Source organism: Malus sylvestris, chromosome 8, assembly GCF_916048215.2.
Source record: "Malus sylvestris chromosome 8, drMalSylv7.2, whole genome shotgun sequence".
Classification (NCBI taxonomy): Eukaryota; Viridiplantae; Streptophyta; class Magnoliopsida; order Rosales; family Rosaceae; genus Malus; species Malus sylvestris.
Window position 1 is genome coordinate 7,310,551 of NC_062267.1, and position 12,308 is coordinate 7,322,858.

Here is a 12,308-nt window from a genome sequence, read left to right on the forward strand (position 1 = left end):
CTACTATATTTTCTATTTGCGTTGAGCAAAACTATTATCAATTAATATCATCTATATTAGCAAACCCATAAACTTATTTCATGACTATCAAAACATTCTTTTAATATTATAAGTTTACAATCGAATACCAACTGTTTGATTGCGATATCTTTGTGAGATTGGATAAATGATTTTAAAATTCTCTTAATAAATCTTAATTATGATAACTATTTGCTTAACTTAAATGGAACATGAAAATTTGAGCACAAGAATTGAATAGTGAAAAAGTATTAACAAACTGCATTTTAAACATTCATTCATTTACGTTATATGTGGTTCTAAGGTTGATTTCTTTTCCATGCAGCCTTTTGTTAACCAATACAGGTCTATTAATTCTGGCAATGCTGCAAATGGACAGATCCAATCAGAGCGCTCTGTTACCCTTTGTTACCTGATTTCATGGATCCATCTATATGCTATCTACTGAACTGTTATCCATCTACTGCCTATTACTATGGAGGTAAAACTTATGGCTGAGAATTTCTTTTAGGCCATGATGGGATTAGCAACAAGTGGGATGACTCCTCGAGATATGTAAATCTTGAGGGAGTAGAAATGACTTCTGTAAGTTCTTTCTCTCTTTTGGGTAATGTTTTATGGTGATTGTGTTTGATTTGGGTCTAACATGAGTAAGGTCATTCTCTTAAATTTGAATGGGCAGAGGCTTCCTAGGTTGGTAAAATGGTTTTACCAAGTCTTTGTCCTTACAGGTTTTAGGTCATCTATTAATGTTATTGGATTTGGTTCCAATGAGTGTGCTTATGTAATTTGGATTGTATTCCTCTGCTTCAAAGACAATTTATGAAAGTCCTTTTGTATTTCTCTCCTAATTTCAGCTAACGATACTGAGCGAGGATTACAGAGTCACGTACCTGGGTGAGAAGACTAAGGAATGAGTTTTGGCTCCTAAGAATGGCTGCTCTTTTGCTTCGAATAGTCAGTGCTTCAATTCTTCTTCGTTTTCTTTTCTTTTGGGAAACATGCGTTTGAAGTTTGAGCGTTGAGTTTGACAAACAAATATATCGAAGTATAAAAATTAAATTTGTTAAATAGTGTTTTTTCTTTTTCAGATTGGTGTAGGCATGCTTAAAAAAGTAAGTAAAATAATGACTGTTCGTTTGCTTGGATGAGGTGGAATCCAAATTTGTGGCACTAGAGAAGTAAAGAAGATTTTTTGCCCCTTATGGATCCTGCAAATGATTAGGTAAGAACAGTAAGATTTGGGAATAATTTGAATCATTTTTTTTCCCAAACAACGATGCAGTAAGGGTTTTGCTTATTCTCTATTGTTTGTTTTGCTCCATATGGATAATTGCCATAAAATTAGCTCTTTATCTTGGTTTGTCGTTAGATATCACATATTCACTGTTTATGCAATTTTCATTTATATCTTACTCCTAATTGTTTCTTGATTGTTTAAATTGGTTAAGAAATAATAGATAATAGCCTCTACAAATTTGTATTAGTTTTAGAGACCAGTGGAAACTTCAAATCCCCAGTTAATTAAAGAAAGTTTGAAGCCTAGTATTCATTGTAGGTTATATTGCATGGTTTCTCGGGATGACACTGTTGGTGAATATGATAAATTTTGTTGAGGTTGATGGTAATTGAATAGTTACTTGAATTTGAACTTAACAATCTGTGATTTTGTGTATATCGTTTCACTATTTAAGATATGATTTTATTTAATACATCACTACATTTCGAGTACAAATAAATAGTCGAAACGGAAGCTATCGAGTAGCTCACCAGTAGTCTAAAAGGAAGGTTGTAGTAAGGAGATACGCTCAAGCTGAAAAAGCTACGATTCTGCTTGAACGGTCCAGTCCTATTCTCAGCTTCTCAATCGAGCATAATGTAATATTTATTGTGATAAAGAAAACTATGATTAACCCCCGAGGTTAAATGATTAGTCTTATCAAGAAAATAGTTAGGGATGGCCATAACTCCCAATGGGTTTTGTATAGGGATGACAATTTTAACCGTTAGACCTGATAACCGTGGATAACCTCTCAAATGGATTGAATTTGGGTATGAAAATTTGGGTATATTTTGGGTATGGAAAAAAACCGTGAATATTATTCGGTTATGGTTGTGGATATGGTTATAGGGGTTCTCAATCTGTATCCGTCCCTGAATTCTAACCGAATAATATAATTATATAATATTAAAATATGAAATAGAATATATATGTATGTATATATATGTGTGTGTATCTATATTCATTATTCACCGAATCCATTACCTTTAAAATACAAAAATTGCGTTGTGTGAGTTGCATTTCGTGGGAAAGTTCAAAAAATTTTAAATGAATCAAAATATATTATAATTCAATGGTACTTATAGGAGATAACAACGATTAGCCAACATTCTCAATGCTTAGCTTTAATTTTTATGCTCCACGAGTGAATTCTATCATCAATTATATAGTGACGAAATTAATATTTCCTGAATTATCATGCGTCAATTGAACAAATAATTTTTTGTATTAACGAAGATGGACGATACCCGATGATTAATTTGTGGTTATGGATATGGTTAATTTTTGTGGTTATGGGGATGGATATAGCATTTCCGTCTCCAAATCAAACCGTTGTCATCCCTACAATAAGTATTATAACTTTTCATTTCACGATATGATCAAATCTTTTGTATGTAAAAAATTTCTCAATCTAAATAGTATTAACTTTCTATGACACTATCTTTCATATCTTCCAAACAAAATCCTTTGTACAATTTCTAATCCCGCATCAACGCGCGGACAATAATTTCTAGTTCTTATCTAAAAGCGTAAATAATTACGTTTACATAATTTTCGGAGTAAAGTTCAAGATGAGGAAATCCCATTTTACTCGAATCCAACAACTGTTTCTTACGCGCGACCTAACTTTAAAATTCTGTGTTTGAATTGTCAATCGAACTTTTGACTTTAGAAATAAAGATTCCTGCTTTCCTCCAGATTGCAATTTTAGGGCGTAAATGGACCGGCAAATGGATCAGTGTATGGCTGTCATACAACTTGTCGAAGAAATAAGTGAGCATCACTCACTTCGACCCTACCACTATTAATTGTCTACCATATTCGTATCTCAAAAGCATAAATAATTCAACTTTACTCAGAATCCGACAATTGTTTCTTCCACGCCACCCAACTTTGAATGTGTGAATTGTCTATCTAACTTTTGATTTTGAGATAAGATTCCTGCTTAAAAGCAAAGATAATAATTGTTCAACGAGTGAGTGTGAGATGTACCCTACCATTATTATTTGTCTAGCCAGCCCATATTCTCAATTTCTCATCCCAAACTTTGGCCAGAAGAAAGGTGATGCCATACCAATCCTCCACTTCTCACTTCATCTCTCTTGTTTTTCTCTGTTTCCACTCTAACCGAAACATGGCCGAGGCCCTCATTTCCGTGCTTCTCGAACAACTGGCTTCGGTAACTTACCAACACGTCGGAGACGAGGTGAAGCTGGTTTTGAATGCGGAGAAAGATGTTCAAGAATTCGAGGCCAATCTTAAAGTGATTGGTGCTGTGCTTGAGGATGCGGAGCTGAGGCAAGTGAGGGATGCCAACGTCAGAAATTGGCTGGAGCAGCTGAAAGATGTGTCGTACAAGATGGACAATGTGGTGGATGAGTGGAAGACTGAAATACTGAAACAACAAGTTGAGAAACAAGAAGAGCACGGTGGAAGTACTTCTCTTGTTACTGACAAGAAGAAGAAGAAGGCGGTATGTTTCTCTATTCCCTCCTCTTGCTTTTGTTTCGGGCAAGTCGGCCAAGTCAGTCGGGTAATCCTTCGTCATGAGATTGCTCATAAGATCAAAAGTCTGAATGAAAATTTGGATGTGATTGTTAAGCAAAGAGAAACATATAACTTTCGAATCACAGAGAGAATGATCAGTGAACAACCTAAGCGAGAGAAAACTTCTTCTTTTGTTGATGAATCTATCATATTTGGTAGAGATCAACAAAAGGAAGTTTTGGTCAGCAAGTTGTTGAATGAGAGTAGTCAAGAAGAGAGGGGCCTCCTTGTCATCCCTATTGTCGGGATGGGAGGAATGGGGAAGACAACTCTGGCCCAACTGGCTTTTAACGATGAAAATGTTAAAGCCTGTTTTCAGATCAAAATATGGATTTGTGTTTCGGACCCTTTTGATGAGATCAAAATTGCCAAGGCCATCATTGAGGGTGTCAAAAAAGATACCAGCCCAAATTCAGATGAATTGGAAACTTTCTTGCAATGTATGTCTAAATCCATTGAGGGAAAGAAGTTTCTCCTTGTTCTAGACGATGTGTGGACTGAGGACCAAGGAAAGTGGGAGAAATTGAAGTTGCCATTAATACAAAGTGGCGCCCATGGCAGTAGAATATTGGTGACCACTCGAAAACAGAAGGTTGCTGATATGATGGGAGCTCCCACTCACACGATCTATATGGAGAGGTTGAGCGAACAAAATTGTTTGTCAATATTCAACCGCATGGCATTTTATAATAGGGATAAGGATAGTGTGTTGGAAGCCATTGGTGAAGAAATAGCAAAAAAGTGCAAGGGTTTGCCTCTTGCTGCAAAGACTCTGGGTAGTCTCATGCGTTACAAGAAAACGAGGAAAGAATGGCAAGAAGTTTTGAACAGTAAGATATGGGACCTTGAAGAGGTTGAGCAACAAGTTTTCCAACCACTATTACTGAGTTATTTTGATTTGGCACCTGCGGTCAAACGATGCCTTTTATATTGTGTTATCTTTCCAAAAGATCATTTGATCTATAAAGATTATTTGATTGAGTTATGGATGTCACAAGGCTATCTCTATTCGAAAGGAAACACAGAGAAGGAAATAATTGGCCAAAGGTGTTTTGATAATTTAGCAATGCGGTCTTTCTTCCAAGACTTTGAAGAAGATGGCGATGGAAATATACGGAGGTGTAAAATGCATGATATTGTGCACGACTTTCTGCAGTATCTTACTCAACATGAATGCTTTACAATGGAGGTTAAGGGTGGTAACAATACAATAAAGCCCTTGGGTGATAAGATCCGCCATTTGACCTTAATGCTTGCGCCCAGGGGTCCACTCTCATGTGTTTCGTTTTCCAGTTGTGATCTACGTACTCTTGCAACTTTTGATTCAAAATTTAATGTTGTGGACTCAACTTTGATCGCGCAGTTGAAACATCTTAGGACATTAAATTTGAGTGATAATTCTATTGAAGTGCTTCCGGAAGAGACAGGTAAATTGGTGCATCTGAGGTTTATTGATTTGTCCAATAATCCTTTGAAAAAGCTACCGAATGGGGTGTGTAATTTATACAATTTGCAGACGTTGCGCCTTGTTGGGTGTCGGAAACTAGAAAGTCTACCTCAGAGCATGGGAAAGTTGATTAACTTAAAGCATCTTTATGTTGAGGGTTGCGATGAGCTAAAGTACTTGCCGAAAGGGATTGGGAGATTAACAAATCTAAGAAGACTAGATGGGTGCCCTGTTGGCGGTGGTAAAGACGACGATGAAGCGTTCAAATTGGGAGATTTGAGAAACTTAGACCAACTTCAGGGTGCACTCTGGATAGAAATTGATGGGGATGTGAAAGTTGCTGCGGGTGAGCATGAGAAAGCGTCACCCCTGGGGAACAAACAACAACTCTCAGGATTGAGTATAGAGTTTGAGGAGTGTGGAACTGCGGAAATACTGAATTTCTTACGACCGCATCCAAATTTGGAATCTTTAGGAATCAGTGGCTATAATGGAAGCACTGCCCCCAACTGGATCATGTCATTAAACAATTTGAGAATTCTCTATCTCAAACATTGGGGTGAATGTGAAGTTTTACCTCCTTTGGGAATATTGCCGTCCCTCGAAACACTGATCCTTAGTAGTATGAAAGGAGTAAAAAAGGTTGGAGTTGAGTTTCTGGGAATAGAAAAGGAAACGACATCAGCATCATCATGCATTACTCTATTCCCAAAATTGAAAACACTCAAACTATGGTACATGGAAGCGTGGGAAGAGTGGAAAGGAGTGGAAGAGTGGAAGGAAGAGGATTCTCATATTACCATAATGCCATGCCTTTCTTCTTTACAGATTGAGTACTGCCCTCAGCTAAAAACACTGCCAGACTTCTTGCGGAAAACACCACTTCAGACACTTGACATCTCTGACTCTTGGACTCTTGCACGAGGTTGCCAAAAAGGCAGAGGAAAGGAGTGGCCCAAGATTTCTCACATCCCCAACATCAAAATCATACCTGGTAAACGCATAGTGGAGGCAGAGGATGCAGTTGAGTTACCTGAGAGGGCTTCCACTTCTGATTCTGATGATGAGGGTGAAGGCATGGTTGAGGCAGAGGACGCTGTTGAGTTACCCGAGAGGCCTTCCACTTCTGGTAATTAAGCTCTTTTCTATTTATTTACCAACTCAGTCTATTCATTTTACATCAATCCAACTAGACAAGATTCCAACCAGACAAGCATAACTGCATGTATATAATGTTGCAAGGGACTTGTAACTGGGTTAAGACCATATTCCAGGTCCCGAGTACGATTCCTCCTCTCCCAATGCTCTAGTTTTATTTTATTTTTAAAATCTCTGAATTTGAGACTTAGCTGCTACTAGTTACAGGTCCCGAGTACAAACAATGCTGCCTGAAATAAACCGAAACCATTACATTGGAGCTGACTTTGGCTGGGTGCAAAAATCATCGAAAAGGTAATCTCAAAATTAATTGGGGTGTTTAGTTTATGCATACATGTTTCGTTGATCTTTTGAATTTTTCGTTAATCCTACCCGCTTGACTGTTGCGAGTGCTGCTAATGGACGCAGGGCTAACGCATTTTCTCTTTAGAGGAAGTGAGATGGAAAGGGAGAGAAGCCTGCATGCATTACTAGAACCGATGGTTGGCTGCTGCATTACAGATTTCAGCAGAATGGTCCTTTCCTTTGCTTTCGAGGAGAATGAAGATCGTCTGGACATAGGCACATCAAAAGCGTGTGTGTCTAGTATAATGCAAAGTGATCCAGACTTGTATGAGGTCTTCAGTTGAAGTCAGAACAATATTTCTCACAAAAGTGTTGTCGAACGACTATAATATTATTCACTGGGCCTGCAGAGTAGAGTGCAAATTTTATGTAAATACTAAACAAATTTGTAAACTTTGACAGATTGAACACAAACAACCGAGATATTTGAATATAAACTGTATTATGAAATAGTGCTAATCAAATACAGCTAAATTTGCTTCAATATCATCAAATATGCATTCACCCGGGGAAGGAAATAATTCAAATAGAATTGAGATAACCTTTTGCATGTTTGAACACGCGAAGAATATTATGAGTTCTAGCATCCCAAACTCGAACCACGCCATCTTCTAATCTAGAAATCAAATCATTTCCAGAAATGCCATAAGCTAAGCAAGTGACAACTTTGCTGTTCAAAAGTCAAAAGTATAAAGTTGTGAGTTAAATGAGTTTTGCTTATTCAAAATATACTAAAATGAATGTTCCTCAGATTCAGTTCGCCAGAATGCAAGGCCTGTCATAACTAAAGGTAGAATGCAGGGTTCTTAAAACGTGCAACAATCTTGGGCAATTATACTTTGAAAAACGAAAAATACAGATTTAACAATTAGACAAGTGTTAACCGAAGAAAACTCAAAAGGTTGCCTATAGGAAAAGAGAGAAACCTGTGATTCAAGAAACAATCGATGATATGCAATCCATTCTTGCTGTTAAGTGGGCTCTCAACACTAAGTGCACCAATATCGTGATTTGCTATGGACTTGTAACTCCCAGTATCGTGATTTGCAATGCTCTAGTTTTATTTTATTTTTAATCCCAAAACTATATGCAAGAAAGTAACAATTTATAGTCACAAAATTATAGAAAATCATCGAAAAGGAAGAGTGCGGAAACAGGTAATCTCAAAACAATTTATAGTCACAAAATTATAGAAAATCATCAAAACTATATGCATGCATGTTTCGTTGACCTTTTCAAGTTTTTTTTCATTAATCCTGCCCGCCTGACTGTTGCGAGTGCTGTTAATGAACGCAGGGCTCACATACGTTCTCTTTAGAAGAAGTGAGATGGAAATGGAGAGAGCTGCATGCATTACTAAAACCGGTGATTGGCTGCTGCATTACAGATTTCACTGGAATGGTCTTTTCCTTTGCTTTCGGGCAGAATGAAGATCGTCTGGACATAGGCACATTCGAAGGCTCCATTGCGTGGTGTGTGTAGTATAATGCAAAAAGCTCCAGACTTGTTTGAGGTCTCCGGTAGAAGTCAGAACCAAGAATACAACACAAAAGGTGATCTTAATACAACTTCCTATATATTTCTCAGAAAAATGCTGTCAAACGACTAAAATGTTAATTCACTGGACCTGCAGAGTACAGTGCAAATTTTATGTAAATACTATAGGAAATTCAAGAAACCTGTGATTCGAGAAACAATCGATGATATGCAAGCCATACTTGCTGTTAAGTAGGCTCACGGCATTAAATGCAGCAACCTATATCTTGCCATCTCTACCACTGGCAAAGAAGACATTATCACCAGGATCTAGTGCAATCGCATCAATTATAGTAGGGAAAACAATATTTCTAAATAATCTCCCTCTTCCTACGCTCCAAACCTAAGAAATTTACATCCAAATGAAAATTACAAAACACATGCAATTTCAAGAATGCAGTGCTTTTTTGTTTATTGGGGATGAATACGAATGCATCAGTAAATAATAGGCAAAAGACATGTAATAGATATTGAGGGACTAAAAGAGTGTGCTCCGTAAAATGTCCATCAGCATTTCAGAGCTCAAAAAATGATCAATTCAAAGAGACAAAAAAAATGATTAGGAAAGTTAACCTCCCATAAGTAGATATTCCCCGATGAGCCTCCGACAACAATGTACATGCCTTCGCTGTTTGCAGCGAGTGGATTGATCAGTGCATCTGGGAAGCTCTTGACATCAACTTGCGGCTGCACGTCAAAATTCCCAAAATTCAATTAAAATGCAAGCTTTATCAGTTGAGGCAGTTCATCAAACAGATTGTGTGCATAATAAAGGAGGTCATCTTACCTTGGACCAGGACCCGTACTGGACAGAGCCAGCGGAGGCAGAAGGCTAGCGGAGCTGAGAGGAGGCGAGGAACCGTTCGCCGACGCATATGAGGCCGTGAGGCGGAGAGGCGCAGAGCTTGTAGCGGAGCTACTCGGCGCCGGTGCAAAGGTCCCAGCAGCCGATGGTTCGTTGGATATTCAACTTGTAGCGGCGTATCGATGGATTGGACTGGTGAATTGGGGTTTCACACAAGGTTATTGAGCGTTTGGGAATCTCGAATAGAGTAATGAATTAGGGTGCGAATGGTTTGTTTCCGTACGGTTTTGAGCGAAACTGAAATTGAAATTGAAATTTTTTACTGTTTGGTTCGGTGCGATTTTAAAGTCAAAATTAAAATGAATCAAACTGCTTGGTTCGATTCGATTTTTTTAAGAAAAAAAATTATACAGTTTAAAATTTAACATATTAATATGCATTTCCATATACAAATTTTAAAAGTTACATTTAACAATAATTCCTGCAAAACATCAAGAAGTTTGATTAGAACAAATGCTAGTACGCACCTAGTGTAACAACAACAACAGGAAAAATACATTTGTTATGGATACAATTCGCATGGTGCATGCATTTGTGATGTTAAAATAAGTTTGTGCAACAAAAGAGTGTCACGTACAAGGTGTAACACAAAACAAGTTGGATAACTTTTAAAAGGAAACTAATGAAAAGGACTTGAAAACTTTGAGTTTTAATGATAAGGACAAAATAAAGGGTAAAATGAATAGTACCAAGATTGACTTTTTAGTGTAAAAATGTGTTTTTTCATTAAAGTGAACAGTACGGGAGATTTTCATTAAAGTTCCCAACTTTTAATTCATTTATGTTTGTGTGTGTGTGTGTGTGTGATGGTATAAAATAAGAAAGGTACTTCAAATAAATGAAAGAAAGAAAGTGATGAATGATGATATTCTGGTGTGGTTGAATCCATACTAAATGTATGGACTCTAAAACAACCAATTAAACATGACATCTAATATAGACATTTAATTAAATGTTTATTAAAATTTTGCGGTGCGGTTCGATTTCGGTACGGTTTTCAAAAGCCAAAATCAAAACCAAACCGTTTACTACACTGCGGTTCGGTTTCAAAATCGAAACGATTTGTTTCGTGTTTCGGTTTCAATTTTCGATTCCAAATGCCCACTCCTATAATGGATAGGTAAAATGTTGATGGTGGTGCTGCTCTCTGAGAATTTTGCTAGGGTTTTTGAATGGCTCGTAGCCCGGCATAAAAGGCCGGAAAGGTTCTCAAAAACGAACACCGTACGTATATTGTCAATCTGAAGGTAGTTGAATCTAAAGCTAATCCGAAAATAGTCTTTTAATTTATTGGGCAAATGAATCTTGGTGGCAATTACATATTATGAACTTGGTAAGTTTAAAAGTTTAATGAATTTATTTGATTATTTTATTTTTTTAATGGGTGTAAATATAAATTTACATATTGAATTAGATTTGTGAGCGTGATTTAAATAATAAATTTGGGTTCAAAAAGATATTAATAGTTTAGTTAAAAATAATATAAGTGTAGTGAGTAAGTTAGATGTAAAAAGAGATTGTACGAGTTCAAATAAAATTTTCCGACTCCCAATTATGGATTAATTTTGTATACCTTTCCATTATGATATATAAAAAAAATTGTTAATTAGTGTCCATGGTTGATTGATTCTAACATTTTTCACCGACACCTCTTAAGGTTTTTCGTTTTTCATTCGCGATTTGAATTTTAGAAATTTAATTGGCATTTTGTTTGTATCGAACGGATCACAATTAAGGGTCTTGCAAGTTGCACTGGATGTCATCTTTATTCTCGTTCCCGCCTCATTTACAAAAGAGAGAGACAGTTTGCGCGTATCAGTGGGAGTCTTCCGAGTTTCTGTGCTTTTCCCGCTACGCCATGCAAACAAAATGAGAGGAAAGGAAGAAAAGGGGACACGTGGAGGGCTTCTAGGTCTTTTTGTTTTGAGATGTGGCTTTCTTTTATTTTTGTTTTTCTTTCATCTTTGTCTTCATAGTCTTATTTCTCCTACTTGTGGTACATTCGCCAAGAAATGAAGCTAGAGAGCCAAGGGAGTACAAAACATGTTGGTGCTATTGCAGGTTGTAGAGCGGGACTCTGCATAAAATCAGATTTTCATGGATTTGTTGGTAGATTTTGTGGTGATGGAGAGTAACTTACTAAGCACAATTAGGTCGTTATCTTATCATTTTGTGTTAATAATACAATAAATCAGTGCTAGAGTCAACATGCATGATTGACTCTAGCACTGATTTACTATCCTCAAATGAGTGACGTTCAAACTAAACCATATATGATCCTCAAGAAAGATTAATTGGCTGATATTCCCTTCTTTTTGAATAGTACAAGAAATAAAAGGAAGGTTGAAATTTGAGTGCGTTTATATATCACATCCAAAGAGGGGGGGAAACAGTTGGTTTTACCATATTAGTGTGTTGTTCAAAAATTAACGAACGTAAAAGCTTATGGGTGAGGAAAGTCTTTGTTTCTATGCCTCAAAGAATAAAAATGTTTGTAGGGTAACTGCCTATAGGGAGCATTTCTTCTGAGCATAATTTACCACCAGAAATATGATGTTCGTCTTCAACATTAACCACATTCCTGCAGCCAGCCATTTCACGGTTTTGACAGCGCAAATAATCTTGGATGCTCCGGAGTACTCAAGAAAGTCCCCTGAAGTCTAGACAGCATCCATCTGTGAGAGCTTGACTCTTTTGACTAACAGTACCAGTCTCAACTACTCGATTTCTACTAGTTGGTAAAAAGTGCGGGACCACGTTGGCAAATAACTTCAAATTATCAGACTTTTAAGCTGTCAGGATACACAAAATTTCCATATCTTCACTCATGATACTACCTAAACTGATCAAGACCAAGTCCTATTGGATGGACCATCCATTGCCGGCCCATTAAACACGATAAAAAGTAGGCAAAGGGTGCTCGACTATGTCATCCGAGGGAAGCTCTCACCCGACCCACCATATGAGAAAGTTGGGGTCAGCTTACCTTACCGAAGTTTTTCTCTTGTTAATCACAGCCAAACATGGACACACATTCCTATCATCATCCTTTATCACAATGCAATGCTATTATCTCCATCGTAGGTCAACCAAAAAGCTACAAGATCAGT

General features: G+C 37.1%; 1 protein-coding gene and 1 pseudogene across 9 annotated transcripts; one reads left to right on the forward strand and one right to left on the reverse strand.

Moving 5' to 3' along the window:
* Nucleotides 1–2,852: 2,852 nt before the first annotated feature.
* On the forward strand, nucleotides 2,853–9,599 carry LOC126633029 (putative disease resistance protein RGA4). 9 transcript variants are annotated; one of them, XR_007626931.1, is made up of 5 exons: nucleotides 2,854–6,423; nucleotides 6,654–6,746; nucleotides 7,938–7,954; nucleotides 8,094–8,350; nucleotides 9,131–9,599. XR_007626931.1 is itself a non-coding variant. In XM_050303576.1 (2 exons), exons 1-2 carry the CDS (start codon nucleotides 3,366–3,368, stop codon nucleotides 6,689–6,691), a joined length of 3,096 nt encoding a protein of 1,031 aa, XP_050159533.1. In that variant the 5' UTR covers nucleotides 2,854–3,365; the 3' UTR covers nucleotides 6,692–7,247. The 9 variants fall into 9 exon arrangements, 2 of the variants coding, with proteins under 2 accessions (XP_050159533.1, XP_050159534.1); XR_007626929.1 differs by lacking the exon at nucleotides 9,131–9,599 and having other exon boundaries at nucleotides 8,094–8,494; XR_007626933.1 differs by lacking the exon at nucleotides 9,131–9,599 and having other exon boundaries at nucleotides 6,660–6,746; nucleotides 8,094–8,494.
* LOC126631306 (uncharacterized) lies at nucleotides 6,736–9,390 on the reverse strand (annotated as a pseudogene).
* Nucleotides 9,600–12,308: the final 2,709 nt, after the last annotated feature.